This window comes from Chironomus tepperi, unplaced genomic scaffold, assembly GCF_022539635.2.
Source record: "Chironomus tepperi strain 1889 unplaced genomic scaffold, CSIRO-AGI_Ctep_v1 contig_359, whole genome shotgun sequence".
NCBI classification, from domain to species: Eukaryota; Metazoa; Arthropoda; class Insecta; order Diptera; family Chironomidae; genus Chironomus; species Chironomus tepperi.
In genome coordinates, this window is record NW_027226481.1 from 4518937 (window position 1) to 4540816 (window position 21880).

General features: G+C 33.8%; 4 protein-coding genes and 1 long non-coding RNA gene across 5 annotated transcripts; all 5 read left to right on the forward strand.

Moving 5' to 3' along the window:
* Positions 1 to 252: 252 nt before the first annotated feature.
* On the forward strand, positions 253 to 4913 carry LOC139095111 (CD109 antigen-like). Its single transcript, XM_070646363.1, has 10 exons — positions 253 to 306; positions 553 to 903; positions 962 to 1647; positions 1703 to 1985; positions 2124 to 2230; positions 2287 to 2413; positions 2471 to 2643; positions 2696 to 3018; positions 3076 to 4812; positions 4876 to 4913. The coding sequence occupies exons 1-10, from the start codon at positions 253 to 255 to the stop codon at positions 4911 to 4913; spliced, it is 3879 nt and encodes a 1292-aa protein (XP_070502464.1).
* A 747-nt stretch (positions 4914 to 5660) lies between these two features.
* LOC139094810 (thioester-containing protein 1 allele R1-like) lies at positions 5661 to 16846 on the forward strand. The gene is made up of 8 exons (XM_070645987.1): positions 5661 to 5854; positions 6592 to 6787; positions 6979 to 7329; positions 7389 to 8071; positions 8128 to 8410; positions 16293 to 16399; positions 16459 to 16582; positions 16646 to 16846. The coding sequence occupies exons 1-8, from the start codon at positions 5721 to 5723 to the stop codon at positions 16829 to 16831; spliced, it is 2064 nt and encodes a 687-aa protein (XP_070502088.1). The 5' UTR covers positions 5661 to 5720; the 3' UTR covers positions 16832 to 16846.
* On the forward strand, positions 8748 to 9060 carry LOC139094990 (uncharacterized). Its single transcript, XR_011544821.1, has 2 exons — positions 8748 to 8877; positions 8933 to 9060. It is a non-coding gene; the product is annotated as an uncharacterized lncRNA (long non-coding RNA).
* LOC139094852 (CD109 antigen-like) lies at positions 9189 to 11487 on the forward strand. Its single transcript, XM_070646060.1, has 3 exons — positions 9189 to 9514; positions 9581 to 11329; positions 11393 to 11487. The coding sequence occupies exons 1-3, from the start codon at positions 9289 to 9291 to the stop codon at positions 11458 to 11460; spliced, it is 2043 nt and encodes a 680-aa protein (XP_070502161.1). The 5' UTR covers positions 9189 to 9288; the 3' UTR covers positions 11461 to 11487.
* LOC139095112 (CD109 antigen-like) lies at positions 16846 to 19134 on the forward strand. The gene is made up of 3 exons (XM_070646364.1): positions 16846 to 17209; positions 17265 to 19001; positions 19058 to 19134. Exons 1-3 carry the CDS (start codon positions 16846 to 16848, stop codon positions 19132 to 19134), a joined length of 2178 nt encoding a protein of 725 aa, XP_070502465.1.
* The last annotated feature ends 2746 nt before the right edge of the window (positions 19135 to 21880 follow it).

The following is a 21880-nucleotide window of genomic DNA, read 5'->3' on the forward strand; positions in this document are numbered from 1 at the left end:
TATACCTCCCAAGCCTGACGCAAGGATCATTCCAAAATCGTAAGTAAAATTTTATAAGGAATCATTGAAATAGCACAGAACCCTAATTTGGTCATTTTACCGTCAAACAGGATCTTCACAGTCGTAGCTCCAAACACAATTCGAAGAGGTTTGCCATACAATGTCTTCATTAGAGGAATCGATGTGCAAGAGACTATCAGCATAAATATCAAAATCACTGGACAAAGTGATTCAAAAGCTTCAATATATATTATGAAAACAGCAACAATATCGAGTGATAAATCAGATGTGTCGATTGATATTGATGTAAGTTACTAGCAGAGCTAGAAGTCAGCTTCATATGAAGTTGAGTCTATTTTATGATCGACTTTTCATACAAAATTCGAGTCGACTTAGAGCTCTGATTTCTGTAAAAGCTTTTTAATCCCGGAATTAAATGTTCTGAATTAATCTCAGGAATTATTCCGGGTTTGAATGTATTTCAATCATGGTATTGAAAACCATGTAACTGAGGATATTCCTCAAAATTAATAATACTTTCCTTATCAATAGACATCAACAATCACCAAAGGCACTTACAACCTTTTTGTTGACAGCAAGAACTTTGCAGAACGAAGATCCCTAACTTACATTTCCAAAGAATATTCATTCTTGCTACAACTAAACAAAGCAATTTTCTTACCTGGCGATCTTCTTCAATTCAGAACATTTGCTATTGATTCGGAGACAAGAGCTGTAGCACCAAAATGTTCTAGTGTCGTATCTATTGCTGATTCAAATGGCAATGCCATTGTGACTTTCAAAAATGTTGTTTTTGATCAGGGTAAATATGAGAATCAACTTGAATTATCAAGCAAAGCTGGATTAGGAATTTGGAAGTTGCAAATTCAATGCGATGATGAGGTGAGTATTCGAAAGGTTTCAATTCCAGTTCCGTAACTTTTTCTAAGCTTTTACTCAGATCGTGTCAAAAGAATTTGAAATAGCTGAATACACACTCCCATTAGTGACAGGATCATTATTGATTCCTGAAAACACTCCATTCAAATTCGGAAAAGTTCCAATCTCCGTTGAAGTAACTTACACTTTTGGAGGTGAACCTACAGGAACTGCAACTGTAATTATTCAAAGAAACAATCAAATCATCTTGAAAAAGGCATTAATTGTCAATTCTGGTGCAGCAACATTTGATGCCAATATTGTGGAAGATCTGAAAGTTAATCCTACAGAGTATGCATCCTTCCAAGCAAATTTAGTCTTTGAAGATCCAATGACTGGCGATAAAGTAACAGATGAGAAGCATTTCGTGATTAGACCTCATGCTTTCTACATCTATCCAAAAGGAGATTATAACATAAAACCAGGAACTCCATACAAATTTACAATTGCATTGAAGAAGTATGATGGCTCACCAGCATTAGCTGGAGTCCAGATTCAAGTCATTCCACAAAATCCAAGTACACTTCCATCACAAACATTGGCAATTGGTGATGATGGTTCTGTATCATCCACAATTGATGTTCCAGCCGACACGCAGTCTATATCTTTAAAGATAACAGCTGATGATTCCGCTGATAATACACTTAGTGCTAGTGTGGCACAGGCAGTCAATGGATCGTACCTGCAAATTGAAGTTTTAACTGAGTCGTAAGTTTGAGAAACAGAATTAAAATTTATGTAAATTACTATTCTAATTTTCCAGTCCTGAACTAGGTGAGCCTGTGTACCTAAAAATCAAATCCGGTCAACCAACTGACTATGTCATGATTCACATCGTATCAAAAGGAATTTTAATTGAAAGTTCAAAAGTTTATTTTGATAGTGACGGAAATGAAGATAATGATCTGAATACTGTTGTGTACAGCTTCACACCATCATTCAAACATGCACCAAAAGCAGGAATTCTTGCTTACTACATAAATAAAAACAATGATTTTGTGGCCACACAAGTTTATGTTCGTTTGGAGAGAAATCTTCCAAATTATGTAAGGATTTGTGCCTGATTTGTTGAAGTTGAAAACCGAGTGGACAAAATTACGTTAGAACTAGTTGATGTCCAGTTGATGACAAGTTCTAACGTATTTTTGTTTTAAGGACTTATTCTCATCTTTATCCATTTCTAGCTAACAATTTCATCAGCAACTCAACAAGTCAGACCAGCCGCAAATGTTAATCTAAACATCGAAAGCTACATTGGTTCAAGAGTTTCATTAGTTGCTATGGACCAAAGGTAATACATTAAGTCATGAATTTTAATTTTAGCTAAATTTTGATTAAATTCTTTAGATTATTGTTGTTACGAGATGGCAGCAACATAACAAAGCAAAACGTAATAGATGACATACAAAAGTACACAAAAAGTAATATCCAGCTCAACTGGGGAACTATTGCTGGTTATGAATACACGTTTGCGGTGAGTTAAAATTAATTATTAGGTTGATGCTCTTGAATTTTACTTTTGAATTTTCAGAGTAATGGACTATTTGTATTCACAAATATTCCACGAACAGCAAGACCCGTAAGACCTCAAGTCCAACTTGTCGAAAAATTTGATTATAGTGGAAAAGATGTCAAAACAAAGAACATTGAAATTCGAGAGGACTTCAGAGAAATATTCTTGTGGCGTGATGTGAACATCACTAAGTCAGTATATCCATCAACTATATATTCATAGCTCACACTTAATACCTTTCAGCTCGGCTAATGATTATGATGATGACAAAAAAGGACTCGAAGCAATATCCGAAAAAGTTCCGCAATCAATAACAAATTATTTGATCTATGGTGTCTCAATGAGCACACAGAATGGAATGGGATTGTCTGATAATGTCCCATCAGTCACCATCTTCTTGCCATTCTTCATATCACTTGAACTTCCTTATTCTGTGAAACGTTATGAAGTTCTTGTTCAGGATATCGTCGTGTTTAACTATTTAAAGAAGATTCAGGCTGTGGAAGTTAAAGTTACTAAACAAATAGGCTATGATGCTGTTGATCTTGATAAATATGGATGGAAAGGTATCATACTTAACTATACTTGCAGTTCTCTTCCATAAAACATTTATTTCCCTACAGATATCAACGGTTTTTATGTCAAGACTGTCACAACTAAACTCAATCAGAACATCAAGCTACAATTCGCAATAAGACCAAAGATTCTCGGCTTTATTCCAATTGAAGTAATTGCGAAAGGACCATTAGCTGGTGATGGAATTAAGAAACAATTGAGAGTCATCCCAGAGGGAATCCCACGTTCAATAACATCATCTGTCTTCATTGCGCTCGACTCGAAAACTCCAAAATCTGAAAATCAATTAAACTGCAAATTCCCAGATTCAGCATATCAAGATACAACTTCAATTTCGGCTACTGTTATTGGTGATACTTTTGGAAAAGTATTAAGCAACCTTGATAAATTAATCAACATGCCAGGCGGTTGTGGTGAACAGACAATGCTAAGTCTTGCACCTGACATAGCTATTTATGAATATCTCTTAGTATCTGAAAAGCTTACTTCAAGTTTAAAAGAAACTCTTCAAAAATACATCCTTGCTGGATATCAAAATGAGTTAAGATATCAACGAACTGATGGAAGTTTCTCAGCTTTTGGAAATAATGATAAATCAGGCTCAACATGGTTGACTGCTTATGTCGTTGAATACTTTTATTTTGCTAGAGACATGATCAGCATTGATTCCAAAACTATCAAGAAAGGTGCTGATTTCGTTCAACAACAACAATCTGCTGATGGTTCATTTAAGGAACCTGGAAGAGTTATTCATGCTGATATGCAAAGTGGAAGTGGAGCAGGAATTGGATTGACAGCTTACTGTGTTATCATGTTCACTTACATCTTACCAGGATATCCAGAATATACAGCCACAAGAGATAAAGCTGTAAAATATTTGGAAGACAATATAAGCACCAACAATACTGTCTATGAATTTGGCATCATAGCAAATGCATTGATACTGGCTAAAAGTAGTAAGGCAGATGAAGCCTACAATCTTTTTGATGCTAAAAAGACAGAAACAAGTTCAGAGTTATATTGGGTATTACCAGCACCACCCTCAACAAGATATCAGCCAAGATCACTCGACATTGAAGTCACCGCATATGGATTGCTTGCTGTCATCAAACGAAGTGGAGGATATGCTACTATTCTTAAGGTTGTTAAGTATCTTATCAGTAAGTCCAATAATCTTGGCGGTTATAGCTCATCACAAGATACAGTCATGGCATTATATGCTTTAAGTCAATTTGCCAGAACTTATTCAATAAATGCAAATGTCAAACTCAGTTTAGCACCGGATGTTGGCACTTCCATTTCAACAAATATCGATTTCTCAAATTTACTTACGGTTCAGTCTTATGAATTAGATCAAGTTGCAAGAAAAATAGACATCACAGCTACAACATCTGATTCTGGACTTGCCATTGTCAGTCTTATTTGCAATTTCTATGAAGATCCAACAAAAGTTGTTCCGGTCTTTGATGTTACTGCCAATTTTAATGTATCGTCCACACACAGAATGACTATGACTGTTTGTGCTAGATATATTCCAGCTGGAACTTCTAATATGGCTATTATGATTGTTAGAATGCCATCTGGTTATATTTACAACGACTGTAATTGCCGAAAAAATACGGAAGTAAGCAAGACTGAAGTTACAAATCAAGGAACTAAGATCACATTCTACTTCAATACCATCTCGAATGAAAAGAGTTGCGTCTTTGTTAATGCTTATAGAGTTAAATTTGTTGCTGAATTGAAGCCTGCAACTATTGAAGTTTATGATTATTATGACACATGTAAGGGTTTTTGATGTTTTGGAAGTGATGGATATTGTAATTTTGATTTTATTTTACTTGCAGCTAAACAAGGAATGACTTCTTATCAAGTTCCTGTTTAAATGAAGTGATGTGAAGTACAGTGAATGTTCGATATGCTTATAATCAGTTTTGTATCTTATTTCTGTTTTTAAAGCAAGCTTAGCATAGATTAACTAAGTTTGTTCATCATAATCTATAGTTAGTTGCTCTAAAATTCCTAAATATCCAGCAAATTTACAAAAAACTGATTCAAATTCATTAAAATATTGATTAACATTTTATCGATCACGAAGTAATAAAGTGATAATTTTAAGACATTCGGTAAACATTTGGTGACTTAAAACACATTTGTCTTTATTATTTTAATATCAATTGGATAAATAAAATAATTTAATATTCATTTCAATTCGTTTTAATGAAACTTAAAGTCCTATGTAAATGAGACTTACTCAATAGTGTGGAATCTATGAAAATTTAAGGAAATTATTGAATCTGAGTATGGATTTTGTCTTTGTTAATTTCAGGTTGATTGCTAACTTTTCAATGAGTTCTTCGATTTGAATTTAACATTAAAAATCTTGAAGTTAGAGCAAAATCTCCTCAGATTCTTAAATATCCTCCATTAAGCATTGGAACTCCTAAAATCATTCAGTGCCTCTTGGCTGTAAACTATCGAACAACTCATTACTCATTCCTTATTTTTCAAATAGAAGCCGCTCGAACGAAAAACCTAAAACAATTGAATAAATATTGTTTAAAGTTTAAGTCTATTGTGGTGGGGGACAGGCAAGCTCTTTTATCAAAGCTATATAATTTATCAATAATTATTTTTGCCACATCAGTTCACTTTCAGTTTCCTTTGAGTGAAGTTTGAAACTTTTTCAGTCATGAAATTGATAATTTTGTTTTGTGTAGCATGGCATATTGCAGTTTTTGCACAAGATGATGTTGAGATGCCAGTTCGTCGACCACCTCGTCCACCAATTGATGAAGAGGATGACACAAGAGTTATACCTAAATCGTAAGTAATTGCTGTTAAGTGGATTGAGGATTTTTTGTAAAATTTTATCAGCTTAAGTTAATGCTTAATTATAAGAACAGCTGGTATTAACCGGAACGACACAAATGAAGAAGGCTTCGCTACGGAGCTTTTAAGGCTCATTTGAATCATTTTTATAACCACTAAATGGAAGCTGCCTTCGTTTAGAGATCATATGGCTTCCAAAAATAGGCAGTAATTATAAAAAATATTTAGCGGAGCCTTAAAAGTTTACTGATGGCCTACTTCATTTGGAGTGTTCGACTTAGTCTATTCAGCAGTCTCAAATAGCATCAATTGGTTAATAAATCAAAAATCCGAGTCCAGGCTGATGTTACTTTGATTTAATGTCGAACTCAATGTAAATCCAGCGCTAAATCAAAGTCACGTCGGCTGCGAGCCCGATTTCGGATCATATAACCGACTTGCGCTGCTCGCGTGTCAATTTGCAATTTTATTGAGTTCTTCATGATCCCAAAGTCTGGATTTTCAATATTTTCACAAATTGAACACGATCGATTGTGTAAATATTAAGCTCCTGTTTTAAATAAACGACAAAAGTTCGTTGATCGGACTGCTTTTATGAAAAACAAAGTTATATAATCAAATTTTACATTTTATTATCTAAGGCTGATTTCACAATAACTATATAGTCACGATTTTCATAGAAAATATTACACAATTAGCTAAAAATGGAAATTTTAATTGTGGTTTAACAGTGTATTCACAGTTGTTGCTCCATATGACATTCGTCAAGGAAAATCATATAACATTTACGTTAGAGGATTCAGTATAAAAAGCACTATCCGTTTTGTGATTCGAATTAACGGAACTAGTGATTCAGGAGAGTTCCTTGACATCAAAAGAAATGCTAAAATCACAAGAGATTCATCTAGGACTTCTGTTAAGATTGATGTGAGTATTGATTTATTTTATTTAAAATTAATCAGATTGCCACGTGGCCATAACTCTATAGACGCAGCACAAGGCTCCATGTGGCAATCATTCGGATGTGTTCAAAGTGCCTTTAACCGTTGTCTGCTTTGTGTTACTCAGGAACTAATTCTTAACTCAACTGATTAAATCAAAAATATCCAAATTTTCAGACATCATCAATCACCAGCGGTAACTACGCACTTTTTGTTGAAACTGAGAACTTTGCAGAAAGAAGAACTTTGACTTACATTACGAAGAAATATTCATTCCTTCTTCAACTTAGCAAGTCTATTTTCCTTCCTGGTGATCTTCTTCAATACAGAGTTTATGCTGTCGATTCTGAAACAAAGGCTGTCAATCCAACATGCACTAGTTTGGTTTCAATTACTGATGGAAATGGCAATGAGATTACAAATTATCAAAATATTTCATTTAATAGAGGTAAATATGAGAATAGTTTCCAATTGTCTGATAAGGCTGGTTTGGGACTCTGGAGCTTAAGATTTAATTGTGATGATCAGGTAAGAAATTATGGCACAGAATTAAAAGGATCAGTTCCAATTTTATTTCACTTACTTAGATGATATCCAAAGAATTTGAAGTTGCTGAATATCAACTTCCATTGATCCAAGGCTCAATTTCTGTTCCTTCAAACACTCCCTTCAAATTCGGCAAAGTTCCAATAACAGTTGAAGTCTCTTACACATTTGGAGGTGAAGCTTCAGGAAATGCAAGTGTAACTGTCCAAAAGTATGGACAAAATGTCTTTAAGAGAAATGTTGTTATAACTTCCGGATCAGCTACATTCGATGCTGATATTGTAAATGATTTAGGTGTTCGAGCTGGAGATTATACCTATTTCGTAGTTAATCTTGTCTTTGAGGATCCATTAACAGGAAATAAAGTAACAGATCAAAAGAGCTTCATTGTTTCACCAAATGCATACTATATCTATCCTAAAGGTGATCCAAACATTAAACCAGGAACTGCATATAAATTTACAGTTGCTTTGAAAAAATACGATGGCAGTCCAGCTCCATCAGGAACTAAAATTAATGTCATACCAGAAATAAGAACGATTCCATCACAAACTTTGAGAATTGGATCTGATGGAACTGTTTCATCATCTGTAATGGTACCACCTGATACTCAATATTTATCATTACAATTAACAGCTGAAGATGCTTATGATAATTATGTTGGTGCTGGTATTATTCGGTATAGAAGTGGATCTTACTTGCAAATTGATGTATTAACTCAAGAGTAAGTTGTAGACATCTCAGTGCTGACTCTATTCCTCATATTTTCAATATTTTCAGACCAAAACTAGGAAAGAAAGTTTACTTCAAAGTCAGAACAGGAGAAGCGACAGACTTTGTTATGATTCATATCGTATCTAAAGGAGTCTTGCTTGAAAGTTACAAGCTTTATTTCGACAGCGATGACGATGAAGATGATGATCTCAACACAGTTGTCGACTACTTCAGACCATCATTCAAATATGCACCAGCTACACAAATTATTGCTTATTATATCAAAGCAAATGGAGATTTTATTACAACAACAGCAAGTGTTGATTTAGTTAAAGAACTTCCTAATTATGTGAGTGAAATTTTGGATATCCACATTGTTTTTAAGCTAATTCATCTAACTAAATGTTCTAATTTCAGCTCAAAATATCACCATCAACTCAAACAGTTAAGCCAGCAGCTAAAATCGAATTGGACATTGAAAGTTACATCTCATCAAGAGTTTCATTGGTTGCAATGGACCAAAGGTGAGCTCAAACATTACAAATTGGTTAATCGATCAACAATCTGGTCGAGGTTGACGTGACGATGACTTGTGGTCAGAGTCACGCTAATCTGATGCCGGATTTCCGATTTGGGAATGAATGAAGCATTAAATGACCTTTTAAGCTAACTTATTACCTGATTTCCAGATTACTCCTCTTGAAAGGCGGCAGTAACATCACAAAAGAAAGCATTTTCCAAGATTTACAACAATACAACTGGAACAGAGTACGATACGATTGGAGAAATATTGCAAGCTATGAATTTGCATTTGGGGTAGGCTTAACTTCCATTAGATATCCTTTATTGCCTTCTAATCGAATTATTTCAGGGTACTGGACTTTTTGTTTTCACAAATATTCCACGTCCACGAAGAATGTATTATGATAGACCTGGCAGAGAACCAGAACGAATGGAAAAACCAGACGCACCAAATAGAGATCCTGTTCCTAAAAATGGTGGTGGTGGTGATGTTAAAATTCGTAAAGATTTCAGAGAAGTTTTCTTGTGGCGAGAAGTTCCTATTTATGAGTAAGGAACTTTAAATGCATATTCTAGTCTGTATTATACTTAACGATTCTTATTTTCAGATCTGCCAATGACTACGATGATGAATACAAAGGATTAGAAACAATTACCGAAACTGTTCCAGAATCAATCACAACATACTTGATCTATGGTGTCTCAATGAGCAAATATGATGGAATTGGATTGTCTGATAATGTTCCATCAGTCACCATCTTCTTACCATTCTTCCTTTCAGTTGAACTTCCATACTCTGTTAAACGTAATGAAGTTCTTCTTCAGGATATTATAGTATTTAATTACTTGAAAAAATCTCAAACTGTTGAAGTTAAGCTTAAAAAGGATGCTGGATTTACTGCTGTTGATCTTGCTAAATATGGATGGAAAGGTGAGGATAGACATTGGTATTTATAAATCTAAGATAATTTAACACAACACTTGAATATTCTTACAGATGTTACTGGATTCTACACACAAACTATAACACCTAAAGTTGGACAAAACATCAAACTACAATTCGCAATGCGACCAAAGACTCTTGGCTTCATTCCAATTGAAGTAACTGCTAAAGGACCACTAGCTGGTGATGGAATCAAGAAACAATTGAGAGTCATTCCTGAAGGAATTCCACGTTCAATCACATCATCAGTCTTCATTGCACTTGATAAGAAAAATCCAAAATCTGAAAATCAATTAAATTGTAATCTCCCAGACTCTGCATACCAAGATACAACATCCGTTTCTGCAACTGTTGCTGGCGACATTTTTGGAAAAGCTTTGAGCAATCTTGATAAATTGATTAGCATGCCAGGCGGTTGTGGAGAACAAACAATGCTTAGTCTTGCTCCTGATATAGCAATCTATGACTATCTACAAGCATCAGGCAAACTTACAGCAACACTTCAAGGAACACTCCAAAATTATATTCTTAGTGGATATCAAAATGAATTGAGATATCAAAGATATGATGGAAGTTTCTCAGCTTTTGGTGAAAGAGATCCATCAGGTTCAACATGGTTGACTGCTTATGTCGTTGAATACTTCTATTTTGCTAAAACTATGGTCACTATTGATCCCGACACAATCAGAAGAGGCGCTGATTTCGTCAAACTACAACAAAATGAAGATGGATCATTCAGAGAACCTGGAAGAGTTATTCATGTTGATATGCAAGGTGGAAGTGGATCAGGAATTGGATTGACAGCTTACTGTGTCATCATGTTTACCATCATTTTGCCAGGATATCCAGATTTTACAACCACAAGAGATAATGCTGTTAAATATTTGGAAGACAACTTCAGCGCCAGCAGTACAACTTATGAATTAGGTGTCATTGCCTATGCATTACAACTCGTTGGAAGTAGCAAGGCAGATGCAGCATACGCATTATTTGAAGCCAGAAAAACAGAAACAAATTTAATGTTATTCTGGGCTGCACCAGCTCCAGTTTCTCCTGATTTCTGGTATTACAATCAAGCTAGATCACTTGATATTGAAATTACTTCCTATGGTCTTTTATCAGTCATCCAACGAGGTGGTGGATTATCCTCAATTCTTAAGATCGTCAAATATCTCGTCAGCAAGAGCAACAGTCTTGGTGGTTATACATCATCTCAAGATACAGTCATGGCTTTCTATGCATTGAGTCAATTCGCCAGAACTTATTCATTAAATGCAAATGTTAAGCTTACTTTAGGACCAAATGTTGGAAGTTCCGTTTCAGCTACTGTTGATTCTACAAATGCATTCACTTTACAATCCTTTGAGTTAAACGCAGGAGCTAGAAAAATGAACATCACAGCTACAACAGCTGATTCTGGACTTGCTATTGTCAGTCTTATCTGCAACTTCTATGAAGATCCAACAAAGGTTGTTCCAGTCTTCAACGTAACTTACAACTTTAATTTTGCATGCACATATAGAGTTGCATTCGATGTTTGCACTAATTACATTCCAACTGGTACCTCAAATATGGCTATTATGATTGTCAACATGCCTTCTGGATTTGTCTATAATGAATGGCAATCTCAGTCTAATCCTGATATCAGTCAAACTGAAGTTACAAATCAAGGATCTAAAGTCACATTCTACTTCAATACCATCTCAAATGCCAACAGTTGTGTCTCTATCAATGCTTACAGATCCAAATTTGTTTCTGAATTGAAGCCTGCTACTATTGAAGTCTATGATTATTATGATACATGTAAGGATTTCTAATATTTTAGTGGTAATGTATATTATAATTCTTATTTAATTTTATTTGCAGCTAAACAAGGAATGACTTCTTATCAAGTTCCCGATTTGAGTGGACCATGTTACTACTACTACTGGTAATTCAACTAATGGATTCCATCCGATTCCGTAAAGGATAATTTTTGACTTTGAAGACTTTCATAATGATATTTTTTTATTCTATTTAACGATTCTTTGAAATTTTTAATGATATTTTTGTATCCTTGAACTCTTGATTGCATTGAAAAATAAAGTTTTTGTATCTAATTAAAGCATATTTATTAGTTCAAAAGTTTATTTGTATGATTGACCTTTGAAAGCTAATTTTATTGCAGATTCAACAATAAACAATCATGAATAAGAACATAAATCCATTTTTACGATAATGTTCTTGAACCTTTCATGATGAAGTCAGAAAATATAGAGCGCAAGTTCTGCGGAATTTGACTCGAACCCAAGTCACGAAACCTGAGAAACTATTTTCCATTTTTTCATGCCTTCTGTATGACTTTAACAGTTTCTGTCTTTTGTCTTCATAATCGAATTTTTCCTTACTTGAATGAAAAAAATCGAGAAAAGTTCCTAAACTCATGATTTACATATTCAAGTTACAGGTTATCTTTGCCCAAATTCATAAATAATTTGCTGTCTAGTCAATCAAGTTCACTTACTTTCTATCCATTATGTAATAAAAGTTTGTCTGTTCTAAAATACCTAGCAACTGTGCTGTCTATTTACTGTTTCCTTACTTATCGATTAATTGGTGATTAATTTGTCAGCCGACTTTCTTATTTTTTTCATAATATGCCACCTATGTAAATGTTTTTTACAATTAAAATTAAATGTGCATGGCATATCTGCACGCGTTTTCATAATGAAAAATGAGGACGTGTCGCATTCCTCAAAACCATATTTTCAATAAAAATTAAAAACATTTGTGTAAAGCATAATTAATCATAAAAATAAAACGTGGCTTAAGGATTAAGTTTGTAATTTAGTTTAATGGACTTATGTTCTTATCTTGTTGCACTTTTAAGTCTAAAGTGAGATTCAATTGAATAAAGTTATGAGATTTAAAGAAATATCAGAAGAAATTCTTCAGTTGTTTCTTGTGCTCCATTTATTCTTAAACAAGATGTTGTTTTTCATTTAATTCAATTAATTATTTTAACATAGAACTGTCATTGTAGGTATGTAAATATGAGTTAAGATCCAATGATTATTCAGTTGTCGATTAAAATAAAAAGGTGATGAAATATAAATGAAATGTGTATTAAAACATATTCAATAATTTCATTTTATTAAAAGTTTAGTATAGAACTAGTAAAGTGCTTAAAAGCATCAATTAAGGAGTTGTATTGTGATTAATGTTAAAATTCTTTTATGGTTAGTGTTAAGTTTCGTTCTAAAGCATACTTTCTAGGATATCTTCGTCAAAAGTTTCATTTTTATTTAAATTGTGGATCCGTGTTCGGTTTATTTTTCGGCCAGAAACTTATATATTCTGATTTTGGATAGAGCGGTCATTTTCAGAAAATTGAATATAGTCATAAATTCTAGATTTTGACAAATTTTCGAGACCGAAGCCGAGAAGTCTTGATTTTGGTATTGAGAACCCTTATGTGCTTTCTTATTTCATTCGCTAGCCATCCAGATTTCGCTTGAAACTGGCCACCTCACTGATTTCCGCATGCAATGTCCAATACCAAATGCAATCTGTCAACAGCTTCCTTCCATAAATTCTTAAAGCATCCTTCCATTGAATGATTCTGGGGAAAAATTGTCAAAATTATGAACACCATTAGCTTTAACTCGTTACTGTTTAAACACTATAACAGATAATGTAGACATGTTGTGTATTGTTGAAACTTATCATCTATAAAATTATCTACTGATACTACCTTGAACCGGTTTAAACGGTGCAAAAACTGGTTCAAAGCTGAAAAACTAAGATATTAATTTTAAAAATGGTCAAGACTTGTAGTAGCTCAATTTTCAGATTTTATACGCAAGTTTAAGCTTCTTCAGAAAGAAATCAGAAAATTTAAACAAATTTATAATAATAGCTATCATGTATAACTTTGTAGCAATTTATTCCTCAATGAGCAAATTAAGACTAAAATTGCGAGCAAATTTTCCACCTAAATAAATATTTTTAACTATAGGTATTTAACAAATGTGCAAACTTTTAACACGAGCATCCTTTAGAACGTAAAGCAATTGAGCACAATTGAATAAATATAAATTGATTAAATTTTATTTTTAATTAAGCATGGAAAATTAAATTCTGAACCACACTTTTCTCTTAGAATTAAGCTGAATTAATGATTAATGAGATAAAATTAATCATTTTTCAATTTAAGAACTTAATAATTTTTTTACACAACCTTCCGTCTATTAATACAAATTTTATCATCCCAGACTTAAAGAATTCCAACTAAATAAACAATTTTATTTTTCATTTAGGAAGTAATGGCTTAAATATGATCGAATAAAACTTAAACAGACACAAATTTATTAATAATAGCAATTCTCAGGAAATGTGCCACTTGAGTGATGTCGTCATACAAGTAGGTGGTTTATGTAATTATTACTAGTGTTACTAATTGGATATGCTTTTTGGGATATTGTCGAATGAAGTTACACCTGTGTCTACTTAATCCATAACAACTCGATTTTCAAGATGCATGATGCATCCATTTTGTAATGTTCCATACTGCACTGTGCACTTGACAAAATTTCGTCCTTTTTGGAAGCGAGATCTCCATTCAGCCAGACAGCCTCCAAATTAAGACTTACCAACTCTGCTTAAACTCATATCATTTAATCATCATCCAACAGGAGAAATAGCTCAGCACCAACCGATGATTAAATGAGGTAATGTTGCCCCTCTCCATAATTCAGACAGTCACATGCAAAAAGTGTTAATTGCCGAAATATAAATTGGAGGATCTGTTAATGCCACATCAGTTGACTTTCAGTTTTCTTTTAAATAAGAACTGAAAATTTTTCAATTATGAAGTTCATAATTTTAATTTATCTGTCACAGTTTGTGGTTTATTCTACACAACTAAGTCAGCAGCCATCAGTTCCACCAAAACCTCGAAGACCTGACGAGAGAATTATTCCTGAATCGTAAATACAAAAGAAAAGGCATTTTGATATCTGAAAATTCATAATTTCTTTATTCCTCAGCATTTTCACAGTCGTGGCTCCATGCGTGATTCGTCAAGGCAAGACATTCAATGTTCAAGTTAGAGGATTCAATGTCAAAAGTACCATTCGTTTTGTGATCAGAATAAATGGAACAACTGATAATGATGAATATTTTAGACTCAAAAAAACAGCAACTCTTTCGAGAGGTAATTCGAAGGCTTCTGTATCATTTGATGTAAGTGCTATCCTAACCTAGATTACGTCCTTAAATCATTTTCAATCTTCCATATATGTAGACTAGTGAAATCGAAATGGGAAGCTATACACTGTACGTGGAAAATGATGATGATTTCGCAGAAATAAGGACTTTGACTTATATGGCGAAGAAAGTGTCATACTTCATTCAATTTAACAAAGCCATGTTCAGGCCTGGCGATCTTCTTCAATTCAGAATTTTCGCTGTTGATTCAGAAACTAAAATGGCAACTCCAACATCAACAAATGTGATTTCAATTCTTAATGAGAGAAGAACTGAGATCATGACATTCCAAAATGTTACTTTTAAGAGAGGCAAATACGAGGGTACCTTCCAGTTATCTGATAGAGCAAGCTTAGGAGTTTGGACATTATCATTCAAAAGTGAACGTGAAGTGAGTGTTAATTTATGCCTAACTTAAGTCACATAATCCAATTTAATCCCATTAGAATCTACGTAAAGAATTTGAAGTCGATGAATACACACTTCCGTTAGTACAAGCATCATTGACAGTTCAAGCTGACACACCATTCAAATATGGAAAAGTTCCAATCACAGTTGATGTCTCTTACACTTCCGGTGGTGAAGCCTCAGGTCAAGCAACAGTTACGATCAGCAGATATGGACCAGATATTTTGACAAAAACTATCCAAATTGAATCTGGAACTGCAACATTTGAGCTTGACATTGTTAATGATTTGAAGGTGAATGCTGATCAATACGGATACTTTGACGCGAGTGTTGTTTTTGAAGATTCATTGACAGGAAATAAGGTTATGGATGTAAAGAGCTTTAGAGTTATTCCAAAAATGTACAGATTTAGATCCAAAACAGATGTTGGTAAAGCTGGAGCACCATTGAAATTCACTATTATTATGGAAAGATATGATGGCACACCAGCACCAGCAGGCACCAAACTCACAATTGAGTCAAATTATGATAACTCAATTCCATCACAAACTCTTACAATTGGTGATGATGGAACTGTGACGTCATCAGTGAACATACCTTCGGATATGGGGTACTTCTATATGATAATTAAATCAGAGGAGGCTGAATCTGGAAATTTGTGGGCTAGAATAATAACAAATCAACGACCAACAGGCTCATATGTACAACTAAATGTATTGACTTCCGAGTAAGCGGTTCCATTTTTTGATACTTCCTAGTCTAACTCATCATTTTCAGACCTAAATTAAACGAGCCATTGCAACTTAAAGTATCAACTGGAGATCCAGTTTCCTTTGTAATGCTTCATATCGTGTCGAAAGGTGTTCTTTTGGATTCAGTTAAGCTCTACTTTGATAGTGATAGTGACGAAGATAATAACAACCAAACAGTTGTCTACACAATGAAGCCTTCTTTCAAATATGCACCAGAATTCCAATTGCTTGCATATTATATCAACAAGTTTGGTGATTTTGCTATTGGACGGACTGATGTAATGTTGCAAGAACTTCCAAATTATGTAAGGAATTTTGCTCATTTTCCGGAATCGAATTTACATTTTGGATTCTTTTAGCTTAAAATTTCACCATCAACTCAAGACGTTAAGCCAGGTGAGGAAATCAGCTTAGACATTGAGAGCAAAATTGGTTCAAAAGTATCGTTGTTTGCTATGGATCAAAGGTTCGTAAGGCATAGATTTTCAAGAATAAATCAATTCAAATCTTTACTTCTGTCCACAGACTTTTAATGTTGAGACAGGGTCACAACTTTACTAAACAAGAAGTTATTACTGATATATCTAAATACAATGAACTTAGAGTCCGTCATCAGCCAAGAACTGCTGAATATGAATATAATTTTGCAGTACGTAACTTCAGACTATTTTAAATTTAGGACTGTAAAATCTAAAGATGAACTTAATTTTAGGATTCCGGCCTTTTTGTGTTCACAAACATTCCTCGACCACTTAGATCAATACGAAGAAGGGAAAGAATGAGCAAACCAATGGCATCAGCACCAAGGGCAAGTCGTCCAACACGTTCTGGAGAAGTAAAAGTTCGTAAAGATTTCAGAGAAACTTTCTTGTGGCGCGATGTTTCAATTTATGAGTAAGTCTCTCTTTGTACATGCAGCTATTAAGTTCTTATAAATTCAAATTTTTTTTAAGTTCTGCTTACGACTACGATGATGAATCTAAAGGTATCGCAACAATCACCGAAAAAGTTCCAGAATCAATCACAACATACTTGATCTATGGTGTCTCAATGAGCAAATATGATGGAATGGGCCTGTCTGATAATATTCCAACAGTCAGCATCTTCCTGCCTTTCTTCCTTTCAGTTGAACTTCCATTTTCTGTGAAACGAAATGAAGTCCTTGTTCAGGACATCCTTATTTTCAACTATCTTCCAAGAAGACAAACTGTTGATGTTAAGATAACAAAGAGTGATTTATATCAAGCTGTTGATCTTGACAAGTATGGATGGAAAGGTATGAAATTGATAATATGCTGAAATATCTTGTTAACATTCATTTTTAATTGCAGATTCCAAAGGATACTATGTCAAAACTATCAACACTAGAATCAATCAAAATATCAAACTTCAATTTGCATTAAAATCCAACAAAATTGGCTTCGTTCCATTTGAAGTGACTGCTAAAGGACCATTAGCTGGTGATGGAATCAAGAAACAATTGAGAATCATTCCTGAAGGAGTTGCACGTTCAATCACATCATCAGTCTTTTTAGCACTTGACTCAAAGAACCCAGAAGAAAAAGTTACTTTGAGATGCAATTATCCAGATTCAGCATATCCGGACACAACCTCTGTCTCAGCTACAGTTGCTGGTGATGTTTTTGGAAAAGCAATATCTAATTTGGACAAACTTATTCACATGCCTAACGGTTGTGGAGAACAAACAATGCTCAGTCTTGCACCAGACATAGCAATCTATGAATATCTTAAGTCATCCGACAAATTAGGAGGAGATTTGGAACAAACTCTTCTGAATTATATTCGTGCTGGATATCAAAACGAATTGAGATATTTCAGATATGATGGAAGCTTCTCAGCTTTTGGTAATGGTGACCAATCAGGTTCAACATGGTTGACTGCTTATGTCATTCAATACTTCTATTTTGCTAAGAGTATAATCTCGATTGATTCTAACGTCATCAAGAGAGGTGCTGACTTCATTGTTAGTAATCAAAATGAAGATGGATCATTTAGAGAGCCAGGTAGAGTTATTCATTCTGACATGCAAGGTGCTAGTGGAACTGGAATTGGATTAACAGCTTACTGTGTCATTGTGCTTTCAATTCTTGGATCTGATTATGCCACAGCAAGAGATAAAGCAGTTAAATATTTAGAAGACAAATATACTGACAGATCTTTATATGAATTAGGCGTCGTATCCAATGCATTACTTCTCGCTGGAAGTAGTAAAGCAAGTGCTGCATACAATCTACTCTATGGACAGAAAACTGAAGCATCAGGACTTTTATATTGGACAACACCAGCACCTGAAATTGACACTGGATATTGGTATCGTTATCAACCTAGATCAGTTGATATTGAATTGACATCATATGGCTTACTTGCAGTCATTAAGAAAGGTGGAAGTTTGGCAACAGTTCTCAAGATTGTGAAATATCTCGTCAGTAAAGGCAACAGTCTTGGTGGCTACACATCCTCTCAAGATACAGTCATGGCATTTTATGCATTGAGTCAGTTTGCAAGAACTTATTCGTTGGATGCAAATGTGGAGCTTACAATGACACCAAATACCGGTAAAAAATTCACTGCCACAGTTGATTCTTCTAATGCTTTCACTCTTCAATCCTTTGATTTACTACCAAATACAACAAAGTTGGCAGTTACAGCCACATCAGATGATTCTGGAATTGCTATTGTCAATCTGATCTGCAATTTCTATGAAGATCCAACAAAGGTTGTTCCAGTATTCAATGTAACTTATAACTACGAATTCTCATGTACATCTAGAATGACATTGAATGTCTGTGCTAGATATATTCCTACCGGAACCTCAAATATGGCTATCATGATTGTGAATATGCCTTCTGGTTACATTTATAATGAACGAAGACAGATAAATCAAGATATTAGCAGAATTGAGGTCATCAATCAAGGATCACAGGTCATATTCTACTTTAATAGCTTCACAAATACTGAAAGTTGTGCCAAGGTATATGCCTATAGAGCCAAACTTGTCGCTGAATTGAAGGGAGCAACAATTGAAGTATATGATTATTATGACACATGTAAGGATGACTTGCTTTTTAAATAATGGCTTAATTTAATATTGATATATTTACAGCTAAACAAGGAATGACTACTTATCCACCTCCTGATGGAAGCAATAGATGCTACTATTATGAATACATGCGTGAATGAGGAACGCCAATAATTTGAACCTTTAATTTTGATTATTTTCAACTTTTTATTAAATTTTTAACCTTCAATTTCCTTCAAAAATAAAGTTTCTATCCTTTTCGGCAGTTAAATTGAAGTTTTTCATTTCTAAAAATTTTCAGTTTTCATGTAAAATGTCTTCGTCTCAATCTTCAATTCAAATGACTTTAATTTGGTCAAGTCATCTGGAAATGACTTCATTAATTCCTCAGCAATCTGTGCCTTGAGATTTGGCTTCTTGATGTTCTTTTCTGTTGACATCTTTCTTCTCAAAATTCGTCCATTTTTTCTAGGAAAAGCATTTGTCTTTGTTGTCCTGGTGAAGAATCTTAGCGGATGACTGACTGGATTTCCATTGAAAATTTTATGTAATGATTGACGAAACATTCGACTGATAATTTTTGAAATCAAATTTAACTTTTACAAAGTCAAAAAAATTTGATCAAGTTTTCATTGATTTTCATTCACTTTGGAAATTTTTTCAGTTTCGTTTTGTTCGTCAATCAGACAACACTAAATTTTCAAAGTTCTCAATTTTAATTATCAAGAATGTTTCGTCAATCATCAAAAATTCTCCGTCAGTCATTAAGATTCTCAAGAATAGGACAAAAGAGATTCGATAGCAACGACGCAAAAGATTCAATGTGCAAACATCATCAAGAACTCGTGCCGCCATTTTCTGAAGTTGGAAAATTAAAGACATTTGAACTGAAATCAGATTGCACATCATTTCACATGAAATCAAGTGGATACAATCCATGCTGTCCACCATGTCCACCACCGTGCCCACCACCATGCCCACCACCATGTCCAAAGAAACCATGTCCATGTCCTGAGGAAAATCCATACAATTTTTAAATCATTCAATAAAATAGATGAAATTATTTTAATATTTATTTTTTCAACATCAAAGCAAGTCATTCTTTTCAATTCTTTGATTTTTTTCCTTTCAGTATTTTGACCTTTTGAGTGTCATTCACGCAACATGTATTAATTAAGCCGGCAATAAAGCCTTCACTTTGAACTCTCTCATTTCGTTTTTGGCTTTTGACATTTCATTATTTTCATGCTTCTTATTTACTCACAGTGGATAGCAGAATAGCGAATTATTGAGAATAAGGAGGAAATGTGAGTAGATTTTGATAGGCATTTTGGATCTCAAAGGTATGGATTGACTTTTTGAGACTGACTGACATTGCTGAGAAGCTGTGCAGTTGTAGAGACTTAGTATTGAGACGGATATCATATCTACAACCTTAAAAGATCAGATAATCATCTCAATTTCATTACCTTTTTCAGCTGCTATGGTGTCTTAGTGAATTTTCACATTCGAATTGAAATTTGAGAAAAGGTGAACATCCAAATTTCACTGAATGAAGCTCTTACGTCAAATAAATGTGGGTTCATTGAAACCAACTCTTATTGGATCTCCATTTAATATTATTTATCATAACAAAGCGCTTTATTTATCCAAAAAACTCATTAACCCAACACTCTTCATGCAAATTGATTTCGTGAGTTAATGACGTTTTCATATAATCGTCTAAAAGCTGCTGATTATACCTCAAATAGAAAATAAAATGAGAAACAACTTTTCATGACGAAATAATGCGAAAAGGCAGAAGAAGAAAAAACGAGAAAATGAGTAGAAAATTATTTAAATGACTGCCGCCAGGCTCTGTGTACATTTACCTTTATAATTCCACTGTTTTTAAGAGTCGGAGAAGAACAAATGGCAGAAGTAGAATTGCAATTTGAATCCTTTAAGCCACTCGTTATGATCATTTTCAGCCTTAACAAACTTATAATTGTCGGGGAAAAGGGTGGAAAAGGTAATAAATATTTACTAAGTGGAACTTTTAGAGGCGTTGACGATGACAATTCTTGGAAGTTAAAGTAATGATAGTTGAGTTTCTGTTTTCTAGGAAGGAATGGATTTCAATTTAAAGGATTGTGCTTTAAAATAGAAATTTAAGAGATAGTTTGATGTCAATGAGGTTAAAAAAATTTCTTCTCACTTCGAAAAGTATTTATCGTTTTATTCTTTGAATTTTCATCAAATTAATGTCAATCCTTGACAATTCTATCTAAAATAGTGGCAATGACTGTTTGAAATCATCATATTATAGATAACCAACCTTTAAAACATGTTAAAAGCAATTAAATAAACAAAATTACTAACTAAAAATCTACAACCAAACTGAAACTTAACCTCAACCTTTATTTCGTCCATAAACAGCTAAATAGCGAGACATGCGAGAACTGAAGAGGTAAAATAAAGATAAATCACGATAATTGTTGACATTTCTTCCATTCGCAATTTTGTGCTCTTCCTTCATGTCTCGCTTTCAATTTATATTCAGTAAATAATTAGAGACAAAGTCTGAAGTGGCTCATCCACTCGACTCAGTCAAGATGGAATAGAGAAATGACTACTCAGAGTAAACAAAAATAAACATAAGGACGAAAAGGAACACGTTTATTGAATTAAGTCTGAAATAAAGTCTTTGTTTTATAAGCCAAAAAAGAAAGTGGATTTAGGCAGTAATGGAATCCACTTATGGAAAAACGCATATCGATTCATTCATTCTTTCTCTCTTTTTCCCTTTAGATTTTCCTCTTAACATTCAATTTCAATTAATTCATACACGAACCATTGAACCGAAATTCTGTGTAGCTGAATGACAAGGAAATCAATTCCATTTTTTATTTGTTTTGATTTTTTTAT

Coding starts and splice junctions, on each gene's coding strand:
- LOC139095111 (XM_070646363.1), top strand. CDS start 253: ATGAAAACAGCAACAATATCGAGTGATAAATCAGATGTGTCGATTGAT. Junction 2,231..2,286: donor TTAGTTGCTATGGACCAAAG/GTAATACATTAA, acceptor TAAATTCTTTAG/ATTATTGTTGTTACGAGATG. Junction 4,813..4,875: donor TTATGATTATTATGACACAT/GTAAGGGTTTTT, acceptor TTTTACTTGCAG/CTAAACAAGGAATGACTTCT.
- LOC139094810 (XM_070645987.1), top strand. CDS start 5,721: ATGAAATTGATAATTTTGTTTTGTGTAGCATGGCATATTGCAGTTTTT. Junction 7,330..7,388: donor GATTTAATTGTGATGATCAG/GTAAGAAATTAT, acceptor TCACTTACTTAG/ATGATATCCAAAGAATTTGA. Junction 16,583..16,645: donor AATATGAATATAATTTTGCA/GTACGTAACTTC, acceptor ACTTAATTTTAG/GATTCCGGCCTTTTTGTGTT.
- LOC139094852 (XM_070646060.1), top strand. CDS start 9,289: ATGAGCAAATATGATGGAATTGGATTGTCTGATAATGTTCCATCAGTC. Junction 9,515..9,580: donor TGCTAAATATGGATGGAAAG/GTGAGGATAGAC, acceptor ATATTCTTACAG/ATGTTACTGGATTCTACACA. Junction 11,330..11,392: donor CTATGATTATTATGATACAT/GTAAGGATTTCT, acceptor TTTTATTTGCAG/CTAAACAAGGAATGACTTCT.
- LOC139095112 (XM_070646364.1), top strand. CDS start 16,846: ATGCAGCTATTAAGTTCTTATAAATTCAAATTTTTTTTAAGTTCTGCT. Junction 17,210..17,264: donor TGACAAGTATGGATGGAAAG/GTATGAAATTGA, acceptor TTTTAATTGCAG/ATTCCAAAGGATACTATGTC. Junction 19,002..19,057: donor ATATGATTATTATGACACAT/GTAAGGATGACT, acceptor ATATATTTACAG/CTAAACAAGGAATGACTACT.